The following is a 13920-nucleotide window of genomic DNA, read 5'->3' as shown; positions in this document are numbered from 1 at the left end:
AGGCCGATGCATTCCCCAATAATTTTCCCTGATCCCACTCCTTTTTCTCAAAAAGCTCATGGACCTGAAGCAAGATGGATATCCACAAGTCTATACTTGAATTTTGCTGAAGTTCGTTTTCAATGCCTGGTCTTTTAATCGCCAAATGCATTGTGTAGAGGAGGTTGTCAACTGTACAAGTGTTAGTCATTGTTACTGCTTGTCTGATGTTCGACGTTCCCCCCACTGTGGACAGCATCCCTGTTGTATTTGTGGTGCAGAGTGTTAAATATTTCCTTGCTTTTGTTTTTGGGCAGATAGTCTGCCTTTTTTTTTTTGTTGGAGGGGTACTCCAAATTGGAGAACTGTAGTACTTTGATTTTCTCTTACGAGATGTACACTCTCTTCATTGCTCCTCTTGTGTCAGGGGATGCTCCTGTGGACTGTGATGGTAAATTTTATGTCTCAGGACTAACAAACTCTCTAATCCACATTAACCATTTGTATTACCCAGACATGCTAATTATTTTAAACTATATACCTCTTAATTAACACTCCGACAAGATAATTGTTTTAACCTCCTGTTTCTTAATTATCATCAAGACTGCATCCAGCCCCTCCTGGAGGTGTGGTTACACACCTAAAGAACAAAGCCCCCTCCTCAGGTATAAATGCTCTGGGTTCCTTTTGTTTGTATCTTTTCATACTATTGCCGCTGAATGGTGTTAATTCAGTTCTCGATTTCATTGCTCATCAGAGGTATTAGGAAGGAAGCGACTGAAAACTTCCATAAGAGGACCCTAAATGTTCTGCGTGTCTTCAGGGTTAGAGTCCAATGGAGGCACCTTTTTTTTTCATAAGTGTAATTCTCTTCAGTCTTCCCACCACAAACTCATGCTGAACCTGGAGAAAATCGCCTGCTCTTCTATGGGATTTTGCTTTGAAAGTGACTGTTTTTGTAGTGCGGAACCAGTTCTCAACAACAGCATTACTGTCTCGAGTTTTTCCAAGAGCTGTCAACATAAGACCTGTCCAAAGAGGAACAGTACCAGCATAATCACATTGATGTGATTCACAGTAAAAAGGACTTAGTGGGCCAATTGCATCTGAGTGGTTCTCCTTCTCAGGTTCTTGCTGCGCCTGCCTGACAACTCTTTCGATAGGAGCAAAGAATGGGGATGATTTTGAGAGATTTTTGCCAGTCACCAAAGTCCCCTGGGCTTCGGTCCTCATCTGTATTCTCCACTTTGATTTTGTCTGTTTTCTGTGTCTGAATGGCATGCTTCAATACTGAGAGATGTTTATTTTACCCCTTTGTGTCATTTCTTGATAAAAATACATATACCACATCCTTTGTAATAGTAACAATCTGATCAAATGTGACATTTTGAAGGAGGGCAAAATGGGATTGGAAAAAAATGTTTTGTATTCTTTTTGCTTTGCATTTTTGACAACGTCATGCTTACCAGCTTCAGCATGTGAGCAGCACAGAGATGTCTAACTGTCAACTGAACTCTCTTTCCCCTGGCACAACTGGAAGCTTCAGATATTCCTGAAGACTCAGTTAGTTAAACACCTGAACTACTGCATGTATCATGGCCCAGATTAAATCAGTTTCAACTTTTTGGGGTTTCAAGTCTTTTTGAAATATCTTGTTGCAGTTGCGATGCAAGCAAGTTAACCAGTGCAGGATTGTAGATGTCGTTTGATCAGATGAAAGCATTTCAGCAACAAGACCCACAGTTTTGGTTGTAGACTGACATGAAATGCAAAGTGCATAGTAAAACACTGACTGGTGGTTTGGGTGAGTTTTGGAAACACACCGACAGAAGTTTGTGACATGGCATTGCAGATTCTCACATGTTAATGGTCTGGTTATGGGTCTTGAACAGGCTGTGGATGGCCATTTTATGCTGCTTACATCCATCCCAGACTTGTGTTCTGCCTGTGCAAGGTACTGCAGAATAACTGTCTCCAAATTATGTCTCTGTCCCTTCAAGTTACCTTTTCTCATGTTTTAGACCTTTTTAATTTTCTTTAGATATTCTACCAAGTGCTGACAATAGCCGTCTGTAATTTTAGAACGAAAAGTTTAAATCATCCAAGGCAAAATGTGATGTGTGGATCTGAAATTTTCCAGATTTGACAATAATCAAGTTCCCTGAAACATAACACCAGGTTTTATTATCTTTTTCAAAAAATAATTTTGTATATGGCTCAGCTTTTCTTTGTAATTACTTCCCTGTTCCGATGCAACCAGGTGTCTATTTTCTTGAAGCATTGTTGGTTTCTCAGAGAACCTTTAAGTTATCTGACCAATGCAAGTGAAGGTGATTTATTTATTTATTTTCTTGACGTGACTAGTAAAATGGCAAATGGAAATAAACTTGAGCTGAATAGACAATTTTGAATCTTATTACAATGGCAGGTAATCACATTCAGACAGTCTAAAGGGCTGTAGTTTCATACAGGACCTAGTTTAGAGTGATCAGAATACAAAAAAAGCAGTAAAATGGCCCTGTTCTGCATTTTCACAAATCCTAAACAAGGTATTAATTAATCTACAGCCTCTTTAGAATAATTCCATCCAGATTTGAGCAGTGTAACTATTGTAGTTTCCATACAGGACCAAGTTTAGGGTGATCAAAATGCAGTGAAATGGCCCTTCATGCCCATCCCTGTCACGGTTCGGAGAGGTAGGACCCAGATGCAGTTCTTTTCCAAAATCAAAAGGTTTATTTACAAAACGGGTGAACAATGAGCCAGGTGACTTGAGTGAACCGAGGTGGCAGGGGAAAAACAGGACTAGAACATAACTGAAACCATGATTAAACAAACTGTGACCGATAAAACATAGACTGAAAGAGCAGACTGTGACAATCCCTTTAACAAATTAGAAGCTGTAAATCGGAAGTCAACATCAGCGTATTCTCAGCATAGTACTGTTTTAAATTGCTGGCATTTTGGTTGGAATTATGGTTTGTGTTCTGGGATTATTTGTTTTTAATCAGGAACTCCTGTTTTTATTAGTCTTGTTCAAGGGTCTTCAACCTGAAACACTCGGATCAGATCGGATTAATGGCTAAATTACAATAAAATTTAGTTATTCACCTCATGTAACAAGCTTAATTCAACAAGAAATTGGATCGGGTTACTTGCGATCGAATTAAGACCCTGGGATAACTCGATCCGATTGCCCACTTAACGTGCCTGGAGACGACAGTAGGATCGAGCGTTCTGCGCATGCTCGAGATTTTTTCCCGCAATCGTCAACCAGCCGATGTGTAGATGGTACAGGAAGAACTCTGTTGACACAGACTTGGTTGAACGCAGAAAACTTTTTTTGCCAACCAGGTCAGTTTCAGAATTCCAGAATGATGCATCAAATCTGGAGAGATCTTCAAAGCCTATAAGTCCAATGCAATCTCTCCCGCACTGTGGGTGGTTCTCCTATTAAGTAGGGTAAAACCTTCACCTATTTGGTAAAACAGATGTTAAGAAACATTCTTTTATTTAGTGTACTCAGTTGTTATGAGACACACAACATAAGACTGTGTTAATGTGTGGTGATGTGATTGTACTGCTGTTTATGTAGATGTAATATCTTGTTTTCACTACAGTGGGTCTTAAGCGTAAAGACCAGAAGCTCATGCTGTGTCATCACGTTTTGTTTAAGCCACGCCCAGTTTTATTTTTTTATTTTTTCTATATGGCGTAAGTTGCAAGTTCATTCCTTCATGACACAAGAAATGGGTGTGTGCTAGTGTCAAACAAATATGCTAAAAGAAGCTAAATAATATCTTTGCCTCCGTCGGCTTATTCTCCGAGTTCAGCGAGAGGAACCGACCACAGCCGCTCATGACGCTCACAACCCGCCGCTTGTACTTCTTCTGCCGCCGGAAGCGGCCAGAGAAGCCGGAAGCGGCCAAAGGGGCGGGGCTTATATGTATAGCAACTAGCATATATATATAATAATCCATCCATACATCGGTTTCTTCTTTCACCATGGATCGTACTCTTGGCAGCCTTCTTTGTGTTTGCGCTCTGCCGTTTTCCGCTTTTTTCCACCTTTTTTTCGCCTTTTTTTCCCGCCTTTTTTCTGCCTTCGGAATCCAGATCGGCCGTAATTGGCTGTCGTCACGTAGCGTCACTGCTCATTTGCATAAAGTTGAGCCTTTCTCAACTCTTGAAGCTCATGACGCTCACGACGCTCACGACGCTTTTGGTGTGAGCCCCCGGTAAAAGCTGCGAAGCTCAACAGGTTATGGGCCCAGGAGCAACTCGAAGAAAAGTTTTGGATGTTTAATCGCGAACAGCGTGCTAACGACTAACAGATAGCATCATGGAATGGCGAAGAGCAAGCAGGCTGCCTCGGCTCATGTTCGACGGAGATGAGACCAAGTATGAACTGTGGGAGACTAAAGTGCTGGGACGTTTGCATTTATTAGGATTAAAGAATACGGTGCTGGGAGAACCCAACAGCCAAGAAGAGAGGGCGGCAGACGTTAAGAAGAACGCTGACGCCTATGCCGAGATGATTCAGTTTTTGGATGATAAAAGCCTCTCATTAATTATGAGAGATGTGCCAGACAGTGGAAGAAACGCACTGAAAATATTACGGGATTATTATGCCGGAGGGGAAAACCCCGCATTATCAACCTATACACCATGCTGACATCGCTTCAGAAGACGAGCAGCGAGACGGTTATAGACTATGTCATTAGGGCGGAGACCACCATTACAGCGCTGCGGAACGCAGGTGAAACTTTAGGAGATGGGCTGCTGATTGCTATGGTTTTGAAAGGGCTGCCTGAAAGTTTTAAGCCATTTGTAATACATTTAGCTCATAATGACGACAATATAACATTTGCAGAGTTCAAAACAAAGCTATGTATTTTTGAAGCCACTGAAAAGCTAACTGCAGCGGCGTCCAGCGCTGATGTGATGAACACTGTGGCGAGACCCACCAAGTCAAGTGCATGAGACAGGAGAAATGAAGATGTTGACATTATGCTTCAAGTGTGGCATAAAGGGTCACCGAGCAAAAACATGTCAGCGAAAGACGCGGTGCAGTAAGAGTGACACCCACAATGATGCCACTTGTAGAAGTAAAGATAAACAAGATGGAGCAAGGAAGGTCGCAGATGAGAGCGGCAACGGATCTGGAGCAGCAGTAGCGGATTACGCCTTCAAGATCAAGGACGCAGACATCGGGGTCCAACAGCAGCCAGTGCACAGCATCATAGAAAAGGGTTTGATGGTTGACACTGGAGCTACTTCCCACATCATTACTGATATAGCCAAGTTTAAAAGTTTTGATGACAATTTCAAGCTGGAGACGCACTGTGTAAAGCTGGCAGATGGCACCCTGTGTAGGGGTGTGGCTCAACGAAAGGGAAATGCAGAGGTGTTCCTGATAGACAATACTGGACAACGATGCAGAGCAACACTGAGAGACACATTGTTCATAACATCTTACCCTCAAGACATTTTTTTCGGTGAAATCAGCCACCGCTTTTGGAGCAACAGTCACATTTAAACAAGGACAGGATATGTTGACACATAAAGACGGTACCGTGTTCAAAATGAATGTGTATGGCAAGTTATATTATTTGCATACTGAGATTGAAGATAGTCTCAAAATGCTCATGTTTGACTATATGCATCTCTTACCTGGGACACACTGTCCCCGACGCTCTTTTGAATGTCTGTTAAGTATCAGACACTACACTTGCTCAGCCCCACCTGGAACTCAAAACACAACCAGTGCGATCAGTGTGGGATTTGTCAAAGTGCAGTCATTACAGCGTGCTGGTGGGTGTCACACATTGATGGTTGCAAAGCACATTTTGAGTAACAAAAATTTTAAACAAGCTACAGGGAGCTGCAGCAGAAGGATGAAAGAGCCACATTCCATACTGAAGAAGTGAACTGTGGTCAAACTATTTTGATGAGAATTCCATGTAATCTGAAAGTGCACTCCACTTGAAGGTTGGCAATTTCTGTAGTTACTCTAGAGTGATAAAATGTGCAGACTTAGATAATTTACAATGGAAAGCATGGTTGTTTTATCCTGTTAAGGAGGCAAGCCTGTAACAAAATCCAAGGCTATAAGTGAACAAGGTCTCATCATAACTGGTCGGGTTTGCAAACGGCACAAACACACTCTGCAGGCTGCTACATATTCTCTTACATCCTTTTCCAATGAAGGACATCAGAAGTTATGATTCAAGAAAAGGATGATTCTGCTTACATCAGGACGACAAGTAAACGTAGCTTCACGTGCCCAATGGAGCACCAATGAGCATGCAGAGGAGGGGACACAGCGGCAGGAATAGAGAAGTAACTCCAGAAGATGGCAGTAGTGCAACTATTAGGACGCCAGCTGCCGTAAATCTCCACAGAATAAGAAGAAGAAGAATACTACAGCAGCAGCTAACTGAGCGTGTCTTTTCTGATGTGGCTAACACATGAGTAATATTTTGACATAGCTATGTCAACAAACCCGGAAATTTTGAGTGAGGCCGAAGATGCGGAGTTCCAGACCTTCGTGGCGCTTCACGCCGGAGCCCTTCAGTCCTCGGGGATTCCCCAGATGTATTGGAGGAACCTACATCACAAAATCACCAACGAGGTCTGTTTGTGTGGCGGTGTAGTGCCAAAAACACTGCTTGCCGAAAAACTGCTTTATTTGCGTCATTCTTTCCCCGTAGCCTCTTCACTTGGACTACATGACATTTCTATTGGTGCTACGCTTGCCAGTTAACCCGTAGATACGACGTTGAATTTGGCTTCCGATTCGCCATCCTCCGATTCGGCAATGGTGTGGCCAATATGCTGAAAAAACGCTGAAATGTGTCTTTATTGCATTTTCACAAATATAGAAGTTTAAAAAATCTGAGACTGTTTTGAATCTAAGAGTTTTAAAGAATGTGTAGCCTTTGTATGATAATCTAGTCCAGATTTGAGAAGTCTGGATACAGTGGTTTTGGATGTGTACCTAGTCTAATGTGGTCTTTGTATAAAACAAAAACGGTGAAATCTCTCCTTTAGCATTTTCATAAATAGAATAAAAGTTACACAGATACAGTAGTACGTGTCAGGCAAAGCTGATGTCTTGCCTAAAATGTCTAAAAGGTTTTCACAGCAAGAAGTTACACAAAAAACAGTCAATCGGTGGACAAACAGTCGCACTGCACGATAAGTTAATTTCCCCTTAACTTTCCCCTTAAGTGCCGAATCGGAGGCAAGGCATATGCATATATCTGCTTTTTTTCTGCATGCAGATCAAACCAGAATATGTCCTGTATGATAAACACAATAGTTAGGTTAAGTAGTCAATTTTGAACTAAATTATTCTACTAAGGGTATAGAATTATCAATAGGCTTATTTGGGATTTGTGAAAAGGGCCAGTTCACTGCTTGTTTTCACTGATAAACACCCTAAGGTCTTGAATGAAACAAATCTATTCTATTAATGTGTGCTAGGTTGTAATTGTTGGTTGAGATTACAAGACTAACTTTACTATTCGGAAATTAAATGTCCTGTCAAATTTGTCAGGTAACAACTAATATCAGAATCAAATTTTAAGTGTGCGTAAGTTTTTTTAAAAATTTTTTTAATTTTTTTTAAATCTGTCAAAGGAAATACTGTTTTATAGTATTCTATACACGGTCTATTTCAACATAGCCCAAGGAAAAAGGAATTTGTTCTCTCATGAAAAAAGTCTCAGTTAATTTAATATATAGTTTATGCCCACAACAATGAATTGCCTGGCCAGTTACTATTTTCTGGCACCGGGACTGCTCAACACTCAGGGTATCCGTGGGGTATTAATAAGTCTTAAAATGTCTAAAATATAATCATTTGAATTTAAGGCCATAAATAGTCTAAAATGATCTTAAAATGTCTTAAATAAGATTTTGAAAGGTCTTAAAAATGTATTAACGTTCCTTTTATTTAAAACAAATGCATAAACTTCAGTCTTGCTTTTAATTATTTCGATTTTTGAGGACACTATAACATAACAACAAAATGGAACTAAAGTACCTGTGCACCCCGATCAGAATTTATCGAGCACAACTAGTTAGTGTGTTGTGCGTGCGCCCCGGTGTGTTGGCATACGACATCTTTTTTTCTGTTATTGCTCCGTTGCGGTGTTTTGATGAAGCAGGGGGATCACCGGCAGCAAAAAAAAAAAAAAGTTAAACAATAGAGGCTTCTGGTGTTTTTAGTTAGGTGAAGCATTTTGTATTCCAATGTGAAAGAGCTGTAAAGAAAAGGACTATTGACTAGGGATTATCACACTTTTTGGATATCTAAAAATATTGGAATTCCCAGTCTGTTTGTGTTAAACTCCCCACTGCACTCCTTTATATTACTGCAACAACTCATTGACTCTCCATTTTCAATACCTTCCAAATTCTCTATGAAAGAATCTGGATATATTTTAAAAATGCATTCTAACTTTGTTTTTAAGCATATTTTAATTATTCTCATACTTTTTTTATCTCAGGTAACATTCATCCCAATCCAGGCCCGGTTATTGTTAATCAGTCTGTTCATAAGCTATCGTTTAATGATTTCTCTGATCGTAGGTCTATGGGCTTCCTACACATTAACATCTGCAGCCTCTGCTCCACTCTGTTCTCTTACTCTACTCAGTGAACTCCTGGCACCGCATATCTCCTCAGAGTTCATTCTCCTGGGTGATCTTAATTGGGACATGCTTAACCCCCCCAGATACAGTCACTCAACAGTTTGATGCCCTAAATCTCTTCCAAATTATATCTGAACCCACCAGACATAATCTGAAATCTTCTTCATCTGCTACACTCACAGATGTCATCCTCACTAATGCCCTCTCTAATTACAAATCTGGTGTCTTTAGTCAAGACTTGAGTGATCACTGTGTTAGCCTGCATACGCACTGGCCCCCCAATTAAACGCCCACCTCGGACTGTTTTTCAACGCTCCCTGAAGAATTTCAACTTGGAAGCCTTTCTCCATGATAATGCTGCAGTGAAGTGGGACAGAATTAACTCCTTCACTACTATGGAGGCAGCCTGGTCTTACCTCAAGTCAACCTTTTAACCAGATTATCAATAAACATGTCCCACTCAGAAAATCCAGGATCAAGGACCGCTTCAGTCCCTGGTTTTGTCGTGATTTGGCTACACTAATTTGCCAGAAATACATCTTATGGAAAAAAGCCCGTTCTTCCCAAACTCCTGCTGATTGGCTTGCCTTTCGGCAATGTAGAAACAAATGCACTCAGGCTGTCAGAAAAGCCAAAATCACTCATTTCCTGGACAAATTTGCATCCTGTGGCTCTGATGCTAAGAAGTTTTGGAAAACTTTCAAATCCATGGAGACCAAAGTCACTACTCCCCAATTCCCCAGTATAATGACTTTGGGTGACTCTGTTGTCACCAAGAAGTCTCGCATGGCCTCACTTTTCAATCAACACTTTGTTGGCTCGGCTCATGTCTCTACTGTTAAGCCCTTTACTGCTGGTCCATCACATCCACCAATGAACTCTATAGCTGACATCTTTTCCTTCAGACCCATCTTAATCTCTGAGGTTTTAAAGGAGCTCACCAACCTGGATTTTAACAAGTCAGCTGGCTCTGATAAACTCAATTCTATGTTTCTATAGGTTGCTGCTCCTTTCATTGCTGTCCCCATCTCAAGGCTGTTCAATATGTCTCTGGGGCTGTCTGTTTTCCCTCAAGACTGGAAATCTGCACAAGTCATCCCACTCTGGCTCTGATCCCAATTGCTACAGACCTATTTCCATCTTGCCGTGTTTGGCAAAGGTCTTAGAAAAATTGGCGCATAAACAGCTAAGCCACTTCATGGCCTCAAATAACATCCTGTCCGATGTGCAGTCTGGGTTCCGGCCAGGCCATGGGTGCACCACAGCTACTCTGAAGGTTCTGGATGATATTGTCACCTCATTAGACTCCAAGAAGTTCTGTATCACTGCTTTCATTGATCTCACTAAAGTGTTTGATTCTGTCAACCACTCCATACTCCTGCAGAGGCTCCATGGCATTGGCCTGTCACTGCACTCCTGTGAATGGTTTGCCAGCTACTTAAAAAAACAGAGTCTAGACTAAAAACATTATATCTGACCCTCTCACCATCACTAAAGGAGTGCCCCAAGTATCCATACTAGGCCCAATGCTATTCTCCATTTACATCAATGACATAGACAAGAACGCTGGCAAATCCAAAATTCACCTATACACAGATGATACCATCCTATATTCTGAGGGCCCTTCTCTCCACTCTGCGGCATCCACACTAAAGCTCAGTCTCACCTCGATTGAGCAGTATTTTCATAGCCTCCTTCTCCTTCCTAATACTAAGAAAACTAAATGCATCATTTTCGACCAGAAAAATGACCCCAGCACTGCTCCAAAAATCCTCTGTGCTGGGTCTGAACTTGAGTTTGTGACCTGCTACAAATACCTTGGCCTCTGGTTGGACTCGTCACTTTCCTTCACTACCCATATAAAGCACCTGCAGTCAAAAGTCAAAGCTCGTCTGAGCTTCCTGTATCGGAACAAGGCTTCTTTCACCCGTACTGCCAAACACATACTTGTCAAAATGACCATCCTGCCCATATTTGACTATGGCGACACCATCTACAGGATGGCACCACAATTCATCCTCAGTAAACTGGACACTCTCCACCATTCAGCCATCCGTTTTGCTTCAGGTGCTCCTTTCACAACCCACCACTGCGACCTGTATAAATTAGTGAACTGGACACCCCCCCCCCCACACCAGACGTCTCCATCACTGGTTTCAATTTCTCTACAAATCCATACTTGGCTTAACACCCTCTTTCTTCCCTTCTGCACATCTCTCACTCTGTTTTCAACCTACGGTCTAGCAAATTTGTCAAACTTGCTGTCCCTAAAGTCTGTACCAGCTTCGGACGTAGCGCCTTCCATTTTGCTGCAGCCAATGACTGGAACAATTTACAAAACACTCTTAAGCTCACTATCTTCACCTCTTTCACTGATTTCAAACAAAATGTATCAGACATAATAGCCGACTCCTGCACCTGTTGAACATGCCTACTTGCTGTGCCTCATCGTTTAATGTTTTATTGTATTGTGTTTACTTTTAATTGTTGTCTGTTATTGTAATTTGTTTTATGTTGTAGGACCCCCTCTCCCTTTTCCCTTCAAAGAGCCTTTACTCTTTGGCCTCAGGCCGTATTTGTAAATAAAAACTTGTTCTTAAATTGCTTGCCTGATGAAATAAAGGTTTAATAAAGAAAAAAAAATAAAATAATCATAATTAAAGTCTTAAATTTGACTTGTTGAAACCTCCAGAGACCCTGATCACTGTACATTAAGTCCTGTATGAAAAAAGTTAGAGATTGGACTATTCTACAGAGGGTATAGATTATTAAAAAACTGTGACATTTTGTGAAACCTTTTCTTGTTTAAAAAATAAATTAATTGCAGAAGTCCTCGTCTCTCAATGTCTTTATTTGCATGAGGATCTAATGCGTCACACAACATAGAACATTTTACTTTGGTATTACTTACAAGATTCTTCACCATTTGATTTTGTTCTCATGTTCTTTTATCTAAAAAGCAGTAAATAGACATTAGCCTGCTTGTACAGTGCATTTCTAGTATAGCTGACCAAACCGTTTTAACACCATATTTAACACTTTCCATTTCATTGGATTATGATTACAATGAATTGAATTCCAATTGGCTTGAATTGGACTATATTATTTAAGTGCCTTGGGATGACAATTGTTGTAATTTGGCACTATATAAATAAAACTGAATTGAATTGAATTGGTGTCTCTAAAATTGTCCTTAGGTGTGTGTGTGTGTGTGTGGTTGTTTGTCTCCGTGTGGCCCTGTGATGGACTGGCGACCTGACCAGGGTGTACCCCGCCTCTCGCTCCAGCCTCCTTCACGACCCGACCGACGAATTAAGCGGGTATAGAAAATGGATGGATGGAAGATAAAAAAATATTTTCCTTTTTGGTCCAAGTGTTTTTTTCCCGCTCCCTCCATAATCCATAATTTGGTAAACCTTTCAGTGTCCTAGATTATCCCTGCTAACAAAGTAAACTGATTCCAAAGTACTTTGATTTGCTCGAAGTTTTAATTAACATTTGGGTCAAATGTATTATTTCTCAGTCCATCGACTTATCACACCTATCAAGATTAAAGTAAATGATTAACAATTTTTGGCTAAAAAAGGCAATCTAAATCCAACTATATAATTTCTGTTCAGTGCAAAAATTCTATGAAATTACCCCATATTTATGTTTGTCTGTCTTTATTCATGATATATTTCAATTATTTTTTTCCTTTTTTGTTTTGCCTTTTCTGACCAATTTTTTTAACGAATTTCTTGGTTATATTCCAGTTCACTACTCTTGTCATCTAAACTACTCTTGTACTAACCCTTAGTATTTTGCCTTTGTGTGCTATTTCAGCTCTTCAAAAGTAAAGACATTGATTTGAATATAATCCATCAAATTTTCCTGGGCTATAAGGCTCTGTATAGGGCTGGAAGTAGCCCTATACCTGGCCAGACAAATATGACATAAAACCAAATTAGTTTCAAGTATTACATTCACGATTCTATCTTTCTGGAATGTTGAAGTTGTCCTGGGGGGGTTGAGTATTACGTCATATTTTCAAGTGGTTATTGTTGAGAATGACACTTCCTTTTAAGATGTTGTAACATAGATACTATGTTTAATATCACCAATTAGAAATGTGTAGTATTCTAGTAGCTCCAGAGTAGAGTGATAAAATGTAAGATCAAAATTACAGACATGTATGTGTATGTACACAGCTTTTCTAGATTATGAAAGCACAACTTTAAAATGAAGACATTTCTCAACAGTGCAAAATAGGATATGCTAATAGTTGAATTATGACATATCTAATATAAGCAACAATAAAGGCTCTGAGAGTAGTAAGAAAAATGGCTTGATGAAAAGTAAGAGAGAGATGAAGATGAACAAAACCACCATGCAATGAATAATCTTGTATGTAATTATAAAGTCAAATGCATGAATGTTTTTCGTTTTCCTATGTAGTGTTTTTTGTTTTTGTTTTTTTACAAGGAAAATTTTTCAAATCACAAATTGTGTTATAAATAATCTATCCCCTCTTTAGTATAATTCAATCCAGGTTTGTTCTGTCTTACTGTTGTGGTTTTCATACTGGACCTAGTCAAGCTGTGAATCGGAAGCCAACTTCAGCGTTGTTACAAAGATGTGCATAAAATTGACAGTGAGCAAACTATCTAGAATCACAGGAACATTATAGTATTATGTTAACACTAGTGCTACCAAGTGTATTTGATATATACTGCGTTCAAGTGTTCATCTGGCACATTGGATTGAGTACAAAGATGAGGTACACAAATTGTTCTATCCTATCTGGTAATGGCACAAGGATGCTCATGATACCATTCTCTCTGTCGTAGATATATGATGCGGGGGAGGTTTTTGGAATAATGCAGGTCCAACAGGAAGAGGAAAATGGAGAAAATGAGGAGAGTAAGATGGACAATCCTGGAACTGTGATCAGTTGCAAAGCTGTGGTTACCCGGGAGAGTGGGCTGCAAGTCTCTGAACCGAACAGGTAAGGGCACTAAATGCCAAAAGTTGCCAAAAGTGGTGCCCCTAGTGTTTTTTCCATTCCATGAGATTGTCGAATGTGGTTCAATTGCCCTAGCTCATTTTGCCTTTTGGCTGCCTTCATTTTGAACATTTGTGAGTTATATTTAGTACTCAGGAAAATCTTTCATACTTAAATTCATTCTGTTGTTTATAAAAATGTTTATATATTCATTAGTCATGAGCCCAAAAATGTGATCTGTGCACATCCGGGCGTTATGTCTTAAACAATGTGACGGACCTTCAACCAACATCACAG

At 40.1% G+C, this 13920-nt stretch overlaps 1 protein-coding gene across 1 annotated transcript in view; it reads left to right on the top strand.

Annotated features, from left to right (window-relative positions):
• Nucleotides 1-6336: 6336 nt before the first annotated feature.
• Nucleotides 6337-13920, top strand: part of ttll12 (tubulin tyrosine ligase-like family, member 12) — a 73119-nt gene continuing 65535 nt past the window's right edge. The window contains exons 1-2 of the mRNA XM_072377212.1: nt 6337-6613; nt 13469-13626. Of these exons, the coding sequence (XP_072233313.1) occupies nt 6473-6613; nt 13469-13626 (299 nt within the window). The 5' untranslated portion in view covers nt 6337-6472. The remainder of the gene's footprint in view (nt 6614-13468; nt 13627-13920) is intronic.

The sequence above is a fragment of the Leuresthes tenuis genome, unplaced genomic scaffold (assembly GCF_036924035.1).
Source record: "Leuresthes tenuis unplaced genomic scaffold, fLeuTen1.0.hap1 SCAF_23, whole genome shotgun sequence".
NCBI lineage: Eukaryota > Metazoa > Chordata > Actinopteri > Atheriniformes > Atherinopsidae > Leuresthes > Leuresthes tenuis.
This window is presented reverse-complemented; position numbering and strand designations above follow the sequence as displayed.